The sequence below is a fragment of the Zingiber officinale genome, chromosome 6A (assembly GCF_018446385.1).
Source record: "Zingiber officinale cultivar Zhangliang chromosome 6A, Zo_v1.1, whole genome shotgun sequence".
Lineage (NCBI taxonomy): Eukaryota > Viridiplantae > Streptophyta > Magnoliopsida > Zingiberales > Zingiberaceae > Zingiber > Zingiber officinale.
The window spans coordinates 18,418,901-18,433,960 of record NC_055997.1 but is presented as its reverse complement, the minus strand read 5'-3'; the positions used below and the strand labels follow the sequence as shown (position 1 = coordinate 18,433,960).

Genomic DNA, 15,060 nt, shown 5'->3' with positions numbered 1-15,060 from the left:
GTTGGCGGATCCGCTTCGCAGTTGCATGGTGGATCCAGCAACGGCGTCCGCTTCTTCGCCATCTGCTCCACGCCCTTTCGTTGAACCCTAAGACACTTCCGCTCGCTTTCTCCCGATTGCTTGCTGCTCCTGCTCGAGGAAGATGCCCCCGCGGTCGGTCAAGAAGGCCGTCGCCAAGAGGCCGTCGCTGAGGTCGAAGAAGAATCTCGCTGCGATCGATGAGTCGCCGTCGGCGGAGGCAGAGGGTGTGAAGAGGGAGGAGCTCAAAGCTGAGATTATCGCTACGCCTATGTCTGTAGAGGATCCTGCGGCGGATGAGAGAGCGATGACATCAGAAGTCGATGGAGCAACGATTGTGACGGAGAAGCCTACTCAAGTGCTAGTTGAGGCTTCGCAGATTCAGGAGGTTGCATCTGAGATGGTCGAAGAAGCAGCATCTGTTGAGAAGGCTAGAGAACAAACCGTAGCTGATGATCCGGAGGATGCAAAGGAAGTTGATGATTCTGCCGTGCATCCTGAAAATGCTGAAGTTCCAAAGCATCCAGGCGATGTTGCTGCGGTTCTAGAAGCTGAAGAAGAGCACGATGTTGTGGCTGCTGATCAAGGTATGAATTGTGTGCCGTTCCCATGTCGAATCTGTTTTCTACGCTTTTTTTTGTAGTTTAATTGTTTAGCTGAGCAAAAAAGGGTTGCTGGACCCAGTTGAGATTCAGTCCATCGAACTGATTTATGTTTTTTCACTTGATTCTAATTCTTAAATAAACACACTTGCACGACTTCCTTTTCATTCTTTTTTTGGCAGACAAATATTTCTTTCTCCATTCTTACATTGATGTTGTTAAAATGCATTGTTAGCACATCAGATTGACCAAGTCTTCATCAGTTGACACGTATTAATAGTTTTTTTTCATAGTATGAAAATGTTCATTTCTATTCATGAAGCTTGAGCTAGGCAATTTTATTTTCTATTAAGAGTCTAAGGTGTGTAAAGCGAGACAAAGAGAAGTCCGCATAACCTAATTAAGAGCGATTTTGAAGATTTATCTATTATTAGCAATTTATGTGTACATTGATTATGATGACAAGATAGGATCCTTGTAGTCAGTGTCAAATACCTAGGACTCTAGACTTATTGAAACAAGGCAATTATATTTCTACATCAATTAGTTTTTGGCACATGAAAAGAGAAAGTGAATAGTGGTAAGTTACTTGGAGCATGGTACATTATCCATTTGTGGCTTAGGCACTATTTCTATTTTCTTAATTGTTATTAATATTACTTTTTTATGTTTATTAAAAGAGAAAAATGGATCTAATTGATTTGTTTATTACTAGCATAAAATTTTGCATCAAGTTTAATGATAAAATCCAGGTAGTTGAGCTCAAAGAGTTGGAGCAAACATAATTTAATGATGACGGCTGGAATTTCTCCCAAGAGTGATCGGTGTTTTGTCAAAATTAACTAGTATTTGTGTCTTCATACCAGATTTCTTTAGCTTTTTTGTGGCATTCAAATGGCTCTATTTGTCTTCTAATGTAATTGTTTTGATAAAAATATATATTCTTCAATGAGAATCATGATTTTTATTTCTGTGACAATATCATAGGCCAGGCAATAGAAAGACAAGAAAGAAAGTGACACGTTCAATAGATATTGAAACCTCCTGCAGTTCCTGTGGATCATTTGGTATGGTGGAAAAAGGCCCAGTATGGAATCATAATTCTGGATTTGGTGCCATTATTTTATTTTGATCAATTTGTATGAGTGAGATTGATCAGTAGGATGGCGTATTGATTTCATTCCATATGGGTATTCAGCATTCAAAAAAATATAGCATTCTACATAAAACAAAAGGGTTGAAAGTTACGTATATTTTTATTCTATTCATAAGAACATTTGAATCTAATAAAACCAAACATATGAATGGAAAGAATTGTCCCGTTCATTTTATTGCTGATTCTATTCTATTTCAGATTCATCATGTCTTACCAAATGGGTGGAGGAATAGCATTGTCTTTTTCCCCTAGTGATTGAAATCTAGACTATATCATTGTAACTCATTGATTTTCTTTATCAGGTAAAGCAAAAATAGTCAAGGATGATGATGAGGAAAATGGAGATGAGATCAAAGATGATGAGGAAAATGGAGATGAGATCAAAGATGATGAGGAAGACAGTATTGAAGATCAGGAGGAAGGTGGAGATGTAATTGAAGATGAAGACGAAGATCCAAGTGAAACTGAAGGTTCTGGAAAAGATGAAGGTGATGAGGAAGATGAAGACAAAATTGAAGTTGAGAAACTAAAAGATGGCTACACAAATAGAAATAGTGATAATGTCAATGAGGAAGAAAATGATGAGGATGATGCCTCATTATACATTCAAACTCAGATGGCAGTGAGAAAAGACAAGAATTTTAGAATATTTATTGGCGGGCTGGATAAAGGCGCTGTTGAGGAAGATATAGTCAATGTCTTTGGTATGTTTGGGGAAATTCAATCCATAAGAATAGCTAAATATGCTGTGACACAGAAGAGCAAAGGGTTTGCCTTCATTCAATATGCTAAAATTGATGATGCAAGGAAGGTTCTTTCTGAGCTGAAGGATGGGGCAGAGGTCTCTCTATGAACCTGATATTATATTAAATTTTATTATTCTTTGAAAGAATTGATATTTTTGCAAAAGATCAGAGTTTTAATTAGGTATATCGTCTTGCACTCTGGTTTTGCACAGGTGAAAGGCAAACGAGTTGGAGTATCAGCTAGCCAGGATAACAACTGCCTTTATCTTGGAAATATATGCAAAACATGGACAAAAGAACAAGTATGAAAGTGAAACTCACTCTATTTTGTTGTCTCTAACAGCTACCACATTTTTTTCTGCGTATTTTCTTAATTGCTCTTGATCTTTTTGTTTTTTAGTCTTGATTAATTTTCTTTCTATCATTTTATCCTCATTAAGTTCTCATGCAAATTTTGACTTTGCATGTGTATTCCTAGGTGACTGAGACACTCAGAGGGTATGGAGTTGAACACCTTGAGGATATACTCTTACCCGAAGATCCTAAAAAAGAAGGGAAAACAAAAGGTTTTGCTTTTCTTGAATTTAACTCACATTCAGATGCAATGGAAGCATTCCAGCGGTTGAGGCTACCAGATGCTGTCTTTGGTTGTGAAAGGAGTGCTAAAGTTGCTTTTGCAGAAACTTCAATGAATTTAAGTGAAGAAATAATGTTACAGGTTTGTTGGATCTTTTTTCTGTACCCTAACACTGTTTCATAGAACTATCAAAGTGCCTTAATATTCCTCTGGTGTTGTATGGAGATGGCTGAATACATATCCATTTAAGTTTCACTCGGTGGTTGTGGATTAGCCTGATTTGGTTTTGCTTGTGTGTGGGTATAATGCTTCCAGTTCATAGTTGTGATCTTCGTTAGATTTATACTTCTCTGTTCATGGGAGCTTTTCTAGGTTATGTAATAAGTTGGACATACATAGTATCTATACTCTGACTTAACGGGAGGGTTGATGATGTTAGGGTTATTAGTCTAGTGGATGTAGTTGCACATTAGTAGATTTAGGATTTTTCATGAACGTATATATACCCATATAATAGTTATTTCATAATGCAAAATAAAGGATCATTTCCTAGTCCCCAATCCTACAGTTCTCTGCCCTTCCTTCGAAAATACAGCTGAACTTTATTGGTCATTCTGAACTTACCTATAAGACTTTGATATAAATTGCTGCTTTCTCCTTTCATGATCCACTAATAAATTTTCTTTTCAGGTTAATAATTCTTTTGCTTGGAAAATGTATGTTTTTTGCAGGTCAAAACTGTTTATATTGAGGATCTTCCTGATTCTTGGGATGAAAAGAAAATAAGAGAAATTTGCGAACATTATGGTGAAATAGAGAAAGTACAGATGTTCAGAAAATCTGCCACCAAAAAGAAAGACTTTGCTTTTGTTAAATTTACTTCACGAGAGAGTGCCCTAGCTTGTGTGGAGGGGATGAATAGCGGCCAACATGGGGAAGGCGATGTTAATGTATGACCTGCTTCTGTATGCTGTGTGATGTTTGTAATGTCAAATTGTAGTAAGTTCTTTATGTATGCTTGAGTTCAGGTGAAAGTAAATCTTGCCAGGCCGCCTAAAGGGCGATTTGCTAAGCGGGCTGCTCATGGAGGATTCAAAGTATACAAGGATGACGATGTTATAGAACAAGTCCAATCCAAAAGAAAGAAAAGGTCCAAGTCCAAGCAGGTCAGTGTGCAAGGAGATTCTAAAGGAAAAAAGAAAAGAGAAGAATCAAGTTTCATGTCTCATGGTAGAAGTACTAAGAATAGAAAACAGTGGCAATCTAACAAAGGAAAAAAACGTAGTGGTGGAGACGGGGGAATTGTAGTGAATGAACGGTCATCCAAGAAAGCACGCAAAGACTACTACCATGGTATGGTATGAAGTCACCAATTTTGACATAACATAATTACCTAATGTCCTGGATTTTTGGTTTTGATGGAACATTTTTGCTAATTCTATTGGAAAATGTAGGTAATACACATGGTAGACGTTCTTCTATTAAGCGCCCCTACTCAAAATATTCTATGCCAGTAATCAACTATCAAAGATATGCGTATGCTGGAGCTTCTGGATCCAATCCCTACCAGTCTGATCTCGTGAGATCTTAAATCTTGTTTCTCTTCCACCTTTCTCATTGCCATTGCTGTCACTGATATATGTATGTGTGTGTTTCAAATGTGGGGTGGGTGATGATATTTTAGGCCCCTCATGCTGGATATCTTCCTGCTTCACAAGGTCATTACTCATATGGATATGAGCAGAGGTCTCTTTTTCATCTCTTTATAACTTGTAGACATTCTTATTCATTATTGTTCTTGTATATCTGATTCTTTCTATGGTTCAGATTTTCTGCTTATGATATCCAAAGGGGTTCTGAGTTCACTGGAGGTAACCTAATTTCACTCACGAATGTGTTCTATAATTGTTTATGGCTAGTATTTTTGATGCTCCGGTTATGGATATACCTCTTCACGCTACAGCAATACTAAATTCCTTCTTCAGTTCATTTTATGGTTTCTGTATGATATTCAGATTATAACCATTGCAAAAATTTGTTTCTGATTTTAATACTTATTTATTTATGATTCTTCTTGATCAATTTAGCAGATATAATTATATAAATTGCTATCTGTTCAAGAAGGAATTTAGTATTGTTTCTCTCATCATGGTCTGCCCTTTTTGGTCTTCTCTTCACAAGAAGATTCTTTCCTCTTTTAAGTGGAGCATATCTTCATCTCATCATCTGCTCTTTATTTGCATCTTTCTTGGCTTTTCTCTTTTCTGTTGACCAAAATTAGTCCATTCCATTAGAGGTATTGCAACGGTCAATAAAATCTAAATATGGTTGACCAAAATAATATTATCTCATGTAATATCAAGAAGAGAGAAAAAAGAGGATGCTGCTATATCAACTTAGTACAAATCTCTAGAATACATGCAATTTCTGGATGCTAAGATTGAAAGTTTGGAACTCATTGATTAATATTCCTTGCATTGTTTATAGCAAATCTAAGATAGTAAGTAGTGTGTTTGGCGTAGTTGTAGGTTCCCTGTCTATTTTTTCAAATATTGTGTTTGGTATAATTATTGGCTATGCATGTTTGCCTTCCTAAAAGTTTTCTTTGTGCTGCAGCTGTATCCACAGCTCGACCTTCCTATCCTAGATATTCGAGTTCAACTGGCTATCAGGTATTTTTTTTTGTTTTTTATTTTTTATTTTTTTTTACTTTACTCTCAATGGTGGTTTTCATCCAAGGATGGATTCATACTCAGCTCTGTTTAATAATGGGTCCTGTTTTTATATTGTTATTTGTAGAATATAATTGCAGAACCCAAGGAACCGTAGACTGAATAATTACTGCCATGTAGTAATATTTTAGATACTGGTTAAGAATTGCTGGTCTCAATGAAAAATACTAACATACTAACATTAAAACTGACCTGGTTGGAACCACCCATTTAGTCCAGTCATACTTGACTTGTATATTTCTAATTGATTAGATGATTTCATACTTGTTCTGGTCTGATTGTAACAAGATTGATCCACAAAGTGTCATTTTTCTGGAATAACCAAATGGAACCGTATCTTTTTGCAGTGATTGAATTTACTGATACCTACAAGTACTTTGTTGTCATCTTTACTCAGCTAACTGATATTCACATGCTTTAGGAAAGTCTTCAAACATAGATACAGATACATTCCAACATACTGAGATCTGATAATAACACACTGCTTGGTATAGCAAGATAGTTGAGGACCTTTGTTCATACAGCTAGAGCTCATTGAATGGCTGTGATGCATACCAAAAAGCATGGATTTCAATCTCATACTCTAGACCAATAGGGGTAAGACTTTCCATATTGACAAATATATAGAAATCATCATGTGGATGACATGACAATATTTTGAAGTGGTAGATATTAGAAATTTGAAGGGAAGCTGTAAAATTATTGCTGTGTGAGTTTGAGTCTCGAAAACAACCTTTTGCAAAGTAGAATAAGATTGCGTACAATAGACCCTTCTCTGAGACTTCGTATTGGCGGGACTTCGTGCACCGGGCTGCCCTTTTGGTAGATATTAGAAATTTATGTAAAATCAATTTGGAAAAGGATTCTTTAGTAATCCCATACTCGACTACATTCAGAATTCACATACTATTAAGCTAGAAGAATTTAAATAGAAAAACCAATTTAAGCTCACAATCCATTTGAAGCTATAATATTATAATGTGAAATATCTCAAATTTGTTTAGACCAATAGTCCAATACATAAGGCAAATGAAGAGGTCACATTATTACGTTACAAGGCTAAGTTTATTGGTAACAATTGCAAGCTTTATTATGCTATTATTATCCTTCATTTATAATTTATGTGCAGCTTTAAAAATCAATTTTGAAATCCAAGGTAAGACTTTTTACAGAAGTCAGAGTGAGGTTGGAAAATATCATAATTTGCTAGAAGATTGTTACTATTTTATAGGGTAAACAAGAATATGAAATGATTTCATCGTTATATAACCTTATTGAAACAAACTTTGATGGATAGGTATTTTCTTCAGTTGAGAGTGCAGTTAATTAGAGTCCAGAGATGTTTGTAGTAAGTATAGAATGTAGATTCATTGAAAAACATAGGTGGACACATCTGGTTTGTGTCATGTCTAAATTTCAGTCAATGCTGATATTGTACCTACCATTCTTGCCCATGATCAAGAAATGTAAGTTGACATCCAAAACCCTAGAAGAGAATTGATGTTAGAACTACATTCTTCTTTACAGGAACCAGCCTAGTCCCTTAAACCATACTTGAAAGAGTGTGTTCTTTAGACTCTTCTTAGATTGAGTTATTCAGTAAGGCGTAGTCAAAAACTTGGCACGCGCAAATGGTCTTTCTTGTAACTGAATTTGCAATAGAGGGTCACTTGCACTTTCTGATTTTAAATTTGAACAAAATATTATGGCCAGCCCTTCCGAATGCTTTTCCAATTGCAAGTTGCAACACAGTTATTGTGAAGTTTCCGATTTGTTATCTAATGCTAACTATTGGCTAACCTTTTTCTGCCCTCAGGCTGGTTATACGTATCCAAGCAGTGGAGCATATCCCGGGCGCGGTAACTATGCACCACACAACTATTACTGAGGCACCAGTTATTGTTTATGAAGGCTGCCGACGGCCAGACGAGACGAGTGTCGGTTCACCCTTAATTGTTGTATCACCATCTCAGTAAAGGTTTGCATTTGGTTCAATAAGTTTCACTGCCATTTTAGATGAGAAAAACAGGGCTTATACTAAGCTCAATCTCAATGACAAGTGCCTACCCATGATGGTGCGGAAGTTAGCTTGCTCTTGGTTTTGTTGTGTAGTTGCTGCCTAGTTTTGTGAATCCGTTGGGTAAATTCGAGTGCTGATACTTAACCACATACTCATGTTCCTTTGGAATTATTAAAAAGAAGTGTTATATCAGTAATTATTTACATTAGTGTAGTCTTCTACTATGACTGTTGAATAAGCATTGAATTATTATTTTATTATTACTACGAGTACAGAAGTTGTTTATAGATTAAAGTTGGTTGATGTGTATGTAAATATATATTAGTTTTAAAAATTAACTTAAATACTCCATTCTGTTGGCTATGTGCTTCGACGGATCCAGCTCTTTACGCGATCATCCTCATCGTGTGGACGATTAGGCCAGCGGAGTGGTGGAGCTAACCTTAAGAATCGATGACCTTAAAAATTAATGAGTTCGGTAGAACAAATGACTTGACTCGATAAGCAAATAAATTTATTAATAAGATGGTTTAAGGGATCAATTAAGTTGCGTGACCTGTATAAGCTAGCAGAGTGGTGGAGCTAATTTAGTTAATTATCGATTCAGTTTCATTAAAAAAATTATCAATCATTAAGATAAATTAAAAATACAAATGGTGTCATTCTGTAGTTAACGTTTTAAGGTTATTTTTCTATTGAAGGAAATTAATCCACAATGTATAATAGTAGTTAGGAGTGGAGCTATAGATGCTTGAAATTTATTAGGTTGATTATACTAAATGAGTAACTTGTATAGCATAATCGAGTAACTTGTATAGTATAATTGAATGTGTTAATTGATTAAAAAAAAATTAATCAAGTTATCTCGAATATGAGATGATCAATTTCGGAAAAGTATATATGAAGACTTATTTTGACAACTAATATTCTGAGGTCCGTTATCTACTAAGAGAAAAAAAATTATTAATACACAGTCTAATACGTTAATTGATTAGATAAGTCAAGTGGACCGATCAAACTCAATAGGTATGAACTGATAAGGTAGGTACCAGTTAGACTAGTTGAATAAACTAAGATGTCGAATATAGTAAATTTCATGAGTTCAAGTATATTACATATGAGAAATATTTATTAGTATCAAGATAATATTCTTATAAATTAATCACATGAATTCTAACGACTATTTATTTCCTGAACCAAATGAAATAGTTATTTTGTTACTATTTATTTCTTGATTCCTTTTTCTTGAATCAATTGAATTCAGCGGCAACGTGAACAATTGGTGGAAAAAATCAAATTGGACAGGACGACAACACCCTTGTTTGATGGAATCAAGACAAACGAAAGCACATTAGTCTTTGTAGGAGCGAAAGACTTTCTAAGCACGCAAATTGTTGCTTAATCATCGTAGAAAATATCCATTACAATGATTGCACAATTAAGTTTCATGAACTCTTTGGTTCGGTTTCCATTGGGATACAATCCTTGATGGTATTCCTTTGATTTGATCATCACACAATGAGTATCGAACACATTCTTGACCAATCGCAAGACCTTTTACGTAGATTTTACTCATACTAAACCAGTTCAAACTGGTAAACCGAACCTTCTCTTTAGCGGACAACAAGCCTAAGTGGCCATGGAGAACTGCAGGGCTAGTGGGGAAATGCATTAGTTGGCTGCCAAGCAATGATCGTCATGAGTCTCTTCGTCTTCGTCTGCATCCTCAAACTGCTGGGAATCGATTTGAAGCTGCATCAGAGACAATGGCCAATCAGGACAAGAACATAAAGTTGAAAAAGGGCATAAAACTGAATTAGAGATTAAAGTTAGATTGTGAAAATCTTACTATGAAAACAATCCAGATTGGTAGATGCAAACTAACTAAAACTGAACGAGCTCTGTATTCAGTATTCGGCCAATTGAACTTACATGAAACTCATGTTCGACTTCAGGCTCAATAAAAAATTAAATAACTCAATTGTGTGTGTGTGTGTGAGAGCCTGCTTGTTGAAGTTCTGGAAAGATCATGAATTTACATTATTATATAAACATTTTACCTAAATCATATGAATAATAATGACTCCAATTGAACTTACATAAAACTCATGTTCGACTTCAGGCTCAATAAAAAAGTAAATAACTCAATAAGATAATGAAGCTCAGCTCATGATAGCTAGTTTAGCAACTAGTAAAGGAAAAAATTTATGAGTAACATTTAATGTTTTGTAGGTAAGAAGATCAGGTGAACTTTTTGAAGATTCCCATTTAATGTTTTTGAAGTTCTACTTGCAACTATAGCAGACAAAGTTATTTTGGTTTTGCTTTCTATTAGAACTTTGATACTTAAATGGCAAGAAAATAAATAAATGCATGGATAGGTGATGCCGATAATAGCAACCAACCAATGTATGCCTTGAGATGAAAACCATGGCATCACTTGTAAATACAAAAATATTATTAATAAACATATGCATAGATTCTTTTAGCAATTTCTACACAAAGCATAGGTTTGAAGATATTCCCCTGCCAAATATTTGACAATGTAAAATGTTATATTGTAGTAAGAAATATCTATCCATGACAATAATGCATCACTCAAAGGTAAAGAAGCACGATACCCTGCACCTACACATACCTCATGAACTCTCTGAGATAGGTCATGATCTCCATTTGCAGAACCAATAGGGTTGCCAGGATTTTCTGAAAGCTGCCACTCAGAATCACTTCCTGCAAAGAAAAGAAAAATGGTTTACATAGATATCATTGCTATAGTTGAATAATGATAGAAAACCAAACTGCAATGCTTCTATATTAATTAAATCAAATTACCAGCATCGCTGATTTTTTCATCACCAAAAAACCAAGTATTCTCTTCCTCTCCTTCTGAATGTATAACATCAGAGAAGAATGATCAGATAAGAAGGTGCCTAAGTATAATGTTATTAGAGAAGAAAAAAAAAACAAGTCCACCCTTACCTTGATGAGGCTCAGGGTTTAGCTCAGCACATTGACAGAAAATGTCAAAGAGAGTATCCACTATAACATTAGTTAAGGATGCAACAAAAAAAATGATATTATATCACTTATTGGTTCATGTCACAAACCAACATGACTACAGGTGTTCAAGATCAAACAAAAAAAAAATCATGAACACTAAACTCGAGCTGATAATCACCAAACTGGCACACATTGACTAGGCAGAGGTGTTACCACAATGGATTATAGCAAAGCTAAAACAAAGGATGGTTTAGATTCATTTTCACAATCTTGCTAGCTGCTCTCAGCTGTGATTGATACTAAAGTTGGCCAAATGTAGTAAAACAAAATTCAAAAAGACCTCAAGAAATGGAAGGGCAAAACAAATAGAAATAAAAACCCAGAAGTTCTCAAGAAACATGGACCTACAACCTGAAGGCTAAATGATGTGACAGAAAAGATGATTTTGTTATATTTCTATTAAGCATAATTTTATCGATTAAAATTTTATTTCCCATAAACTTTTAATGTGTTAATCTATAATCACTCACATAATAGGATAGAAAGAAAGCCAGATTGAGACAGGGAACAAGCCATCAACCTCAAATAAATTGAAGTGAAGAGATCATGGGTGATGTTTCTTCACAAAACCCAGTACTTGCCCATGTGATTACAAAAGCATGAGGCGAATAGTGATTCTCAATAGTCTTATTCCAATCTGAGGATTATATGAGTTTCTCTATGTGAAGGTTCAGAATGACAGTTCAGGATGAAAATTCAGTCACTACCAAAACGGACCTGTACCAATGATTAAATGAAGTATGGAATTCGCAAGGACCAATGCTTTATTGTATATGATATTCTCATTTTCTAAAAATGCATTATAAACGATTCTAACGTTTTTCCATTCATAATTTCCGAATGGCTTGCTATTAATATTTTCTTCAAATTAACATTAACAAGTACAAAAATTTACTGCCTCCTTAGGTCTTGAGCACAGTAAAATGTTTTAAGAATCGAATATACTAATTACCATGATTGCAAATCAACTGGAAGTGAGCTAAATCACTGCTTGGTACACTCTACACACTAACAGCATGATACACAAACATAACTGCTACTAGCATTGTAGATCAACATATGATTACCCAGTATGTAATATTTTTATATTACCAAGATACAGAATATGAAAGAAACAATTGACCAAACCCAAATTCTAAGGTTTTTCAGTACCAAGAAAAGAAAAAAAAAATGCAAGGAGGATCTGAAATTAACAACCATATAAAAAGCATAGAGATTTTTCTCTTAGTGAAAGATGGGACTTGATAAGAAGACAATCACGGTCCCAGAATATGCAATCGATGAGTTACAGATCGATGCAATGAACTTGCAGGATAATCAGAATGAAAGATAAGATGACATTCATAATTGTATTATTATGCCATAACTAAAATCCATGATGAAGCAATGCCAACTGCATCAGATTCTGTCCTACTTTGACAAAAACACTCATAATAGCATTAAATAGAAAGTTGACCACAAAAGATTCAGCAATGCCTACTTTATACATGAAAAATGCACCAATCAATGAACTTGCCACAAATGAAAACAATATGAGGCATGCATGATAGCAAGGATACACTTTCCAGCATCTGAAGGAAGAAGTCTCATTTCAGTGACTTTTGACAATTCCAAATCATCATTACTTTCTGAATCTGAGCTTTCAGACTCTTCATCTTCATCGCCTATCTCAATCTGATGAAGAATCCAGCAAACAGTACATAAGCAATAAAGCAAAAAACAGCACAGGAGCCATTAGCCAATCTGACTATCCTCAATGGTGTAACTCATTTTTGCCCCTCAAATAATTCAAATCCTTCAGGACATTATTATTATAAAGGACCATTCTCAGCTAGTAATCACAAACTCAAATAGGCAACCTCAAGCACAAACATGTAGCTATCCAATAAACAGCTTACCGCTAGCCCCTTAATTCATGCTTAGAAAATTCAAGTCAGAGGCAACAAAAGTTCAAGTTTACCAATCAGTGAGGAAAAATAGCGCATTATCGAGCACCAAAATGAATTCTCCAAAAAAACACAGAAAGTTTTCAAATGCTTAAGATAAAAATAAAAGATAAAAAAAAAGTTACGTTTTGTAATTTTGATCCTTTGGATTCAATACAAGTCCAGGTAGAACCGCCCCAAACTCAGTCATAGATCAAATACCTGAGTATAGATGCAAGGAAAGGGGTAGGTCTCCGGGTCCCTCGACACAGCGTGGAGGGACAACGACAAGAAATCCACCGCATACCCTTTCCCTTTGTCGGCGTCGCTCAGCCAAATCACCCTCCTGCAGGATCCACTCACATCTGAGAGAAGACAAGAAGCAAGAATCTGAGTGAGCGTGGCACTGATACCTTGAGGTGACGTAGAGAGTTCCAGGCGACTCCATGGGCCGGGAACCGAGGGCGACGGCGACGCCAGGCTCAACGTGCATTAGCTCCTCGCCGTCGTCGGATTCCAGCCGGGGCCGTCCATCGTCGTCGACGACGCGACCATCGAAGTGCAGCAGCCCTAAACCCATAGCGGGGTATCTTTAGGGTTCCCAGGAACACAACGCCCCTTTTTAATCCAGCGGAATATTTACATTTTTTTTATAAAATTAAATTGCTAAATATTTACATTAAAGAGTGTATTCTGTATTAGAAAAAAAAAAATGAACAATAATCAAAAGTACACTTCATATTTTACAAATCATGAAAAGAAAAAAAAAACGAGCGACCTCTTATGAGTTTATCGGAAACTTATCATTTAATCTTAGAAACTATCAACTGGTTTCTATAATACGTAAAAGTTATTGAATAACTGGTGTAATATATAAAAGTTATCCAATAATTATTATAATATATTTAGAATGTGTTTAAAATTTATAATTTATATAGTATAAAACTATCAATAGTTAATGTAACTCAGTAGTTAGTGTAAGTTTTGAATTTAGAGATTTAAATTTAGAATTTAGTATATTTAAATATTATTATACTATTTGTATAATTATTTTAAAGTTATTTCGATGAAACTTAAATTTTAAATTAAATTGATAAATAATATTTTGATATAATAATATTAAAAAATCATAAATCTTAAATTCTAAACTCATACAACTTTACAAATTGTAGCAGTTATTGAATAATTTTTATATGATATAAATCTTGGATCATAAATTCACTACAATAAATTTAGAGTTCAACCACACTTAGTAGATAATGATTTTTGAAACTGTTGTCTTTTTCATTTAACAACGATTTTATTGAAAACTGTTGTTATTGATTAATTTTTTTAAAAAAAAAGATAATGGTCTTTAAGAAAATGTTGTCTTATGTAGGTTAAAAATAATATTTTTTTAAAATAGTTGTCTTCAAAGACAACGATTTTTTAAAATAGTTGTCTATAATTTTTATTTTTGCTTATAATAATATTTTTAATTAATCATTATTTATTAGTATTATTTATATGATAATAGATAACGATTTTATTAAAATATTATTCATTTTTCTTCTTGTGATCCAGCCAAGAATCACAACTCTCAAATGCTTTTATCAGAGCGGCTATGCCCCATGGGTATCGTCGCCGCTGGAGCGCCGACAGCCTCTCTAGCTCTTTTTGCTTCATTCGGTGGTGCTGCTGTCGCACGTAACCCATCTCAAATTGCAGATGACGATACAGAGAACAGAATCACAAATCAAAAACCAAAAGCAATAAACTCTTCCTCATTTCCATTGGGTATCAACACTGTGGAAGGATGAAAGAAACCAGGCGTCGATGGCTACAACTCCATCTCTCTGCCATCAGTCCATCCATTGAACTCCAACCCAAAACTCATCAAAATCCCACCTTTAACATAGGAAATCCTCCAAATACTAATCAAGATCGCAGGTTTCTTACAAAGGAAAAGAAGTCGCATGGACAATCTTCTCCCCCTCTGCCCTCTCCCCTTCTTTCCAGAGAGAGGTTTTTAATAGCGTATATTGATGGTTGTGACTTTCAACAACAACAAAAAAAAAAAAAAAACTACAAAGTAGCAGTTGCTAGAGCCTAATCGTGATATAGAATGAGTAGTTGTAGAGAATAGTAGGGAAAAGCTAAACCTGCTCATTGTTCCACCAAGCAAATGGCACTTGAAATGATTTTCTTGCGATTAACCCAACTTCTTTAAAGAATTAATTAATAA

The 15,060-nt window shown here is 34.9% G+C and overlaps 2 protein-coding genes across 2 annotated transcripts; one reads left to right on the top strand and one right to left on the bottom strand.

Moving 5' to 3' along the window:
• LOC121995992 (heterogeneous nuclear ribonucleoprotein Q-like) lies at positions 1–8,059 on the top strand. The gene is made up of 11 exons (XM_042549791.1): positions 1–605; positions 2,079–2,617; positions 2,735–2,824; positions 3,001–3,240; positions 3,831–4,049; positions 4,128–4,452; positions 4,554–4,678; positions 4,784–4,845; positions 4,927–4,970; positions 5,716–5,771; positions 7,648–8,059. Exons 1-11 carry the CDS (start codon positions 143–145, stop codon positions 7,717–7,719), a joined length of 2,235 nt encoding a protein of 744 aa, XP_042405725.1. The 5' UTR covers positions 1–142; the 3' UTR covers positions 7,720–8,059.
• A 1,167-nt stretch (positions 8,060–9,226) lies between these two features.
• On the bottom strand, positions 9,227–13,446 carry LOC121995991 (chloride conductance regulatory protein ICln-like). The gene is made up of 7 exons (XM_042549790.1): positions 13,250–13,446; positions 13,059–13,182; positions 12,471–12,585; positions 10,831–10,890; positions 10,684–10,737; positions 10,490–10,581; positions 9,227–9,603 (listed from the first exon to the last, which is right to left on the bottom strand). The coding sequence occupies exons 1-7, from the start codon at positions 13,414–13,416 to the stop codon at positions 9,523–9,525; spliced, it is 693 nt and encodes a 230-aa protein (XP_042405724.1). The 5' UTR covers positions 13,417–13,446; the 3' UTR covers positions 9,227–9,522.
• Positions 13,447–15,060: the final 1,614 nt, after the last annotated feature.

What these genes read in the sequence shown, in the direction of transcription:
- LOC121995992 (XM_042549791.1), top strand. Translation starts at nt 143, where the DNA reads ATGCCCCCGCGGTCGGTCAAGAAGGCCGTCGCCAAGAGGCCGTCGCTG. An exon ending in ATGGGGAAGGCGATGTTAAT is followed by an intron (nt 4,050 to 4,127) that starts GTATGACCTGCT and finishes GCTTGAGTTCAG; the next exon opens with GTGAAAGTAAATCTTGCCAG. An exon ending in GGGTTCTGAGTTCACTGGAG is followed by an intron (nt 4,971 to 5,715) that starts GTAACCTAATTT and finishes TTTGTGCTGCAG; the next exon opens with CTGTATCCACAGCTCGACCT.
- LOC121995991 (XM_042549790.1), bottom strand. Translation starts at nt 13,416, where the DNA reads ATGGGTTTAGGGCTGCTGCACTTCGATGGTCGCGTCGTCGACGACGAT. An exon ending in TCCTTCAGATGCTGGAAAGT is followed by an intron (nt 10,891 to 12,470) that starts GTATCCTTGCTA and finishes CTAATGTTATAG; the next exon opens with TGGATACTCTCTTTGACATT. An exon ending in AAACCCTGAGCCTCATCAAG is followed by an intron (nt 10,738 to 10,830) that starts GTAAGGGTGGAC and finishes TTATACATTCAG; the next exon opens with AAGGAGAGGAAGAGAATACT.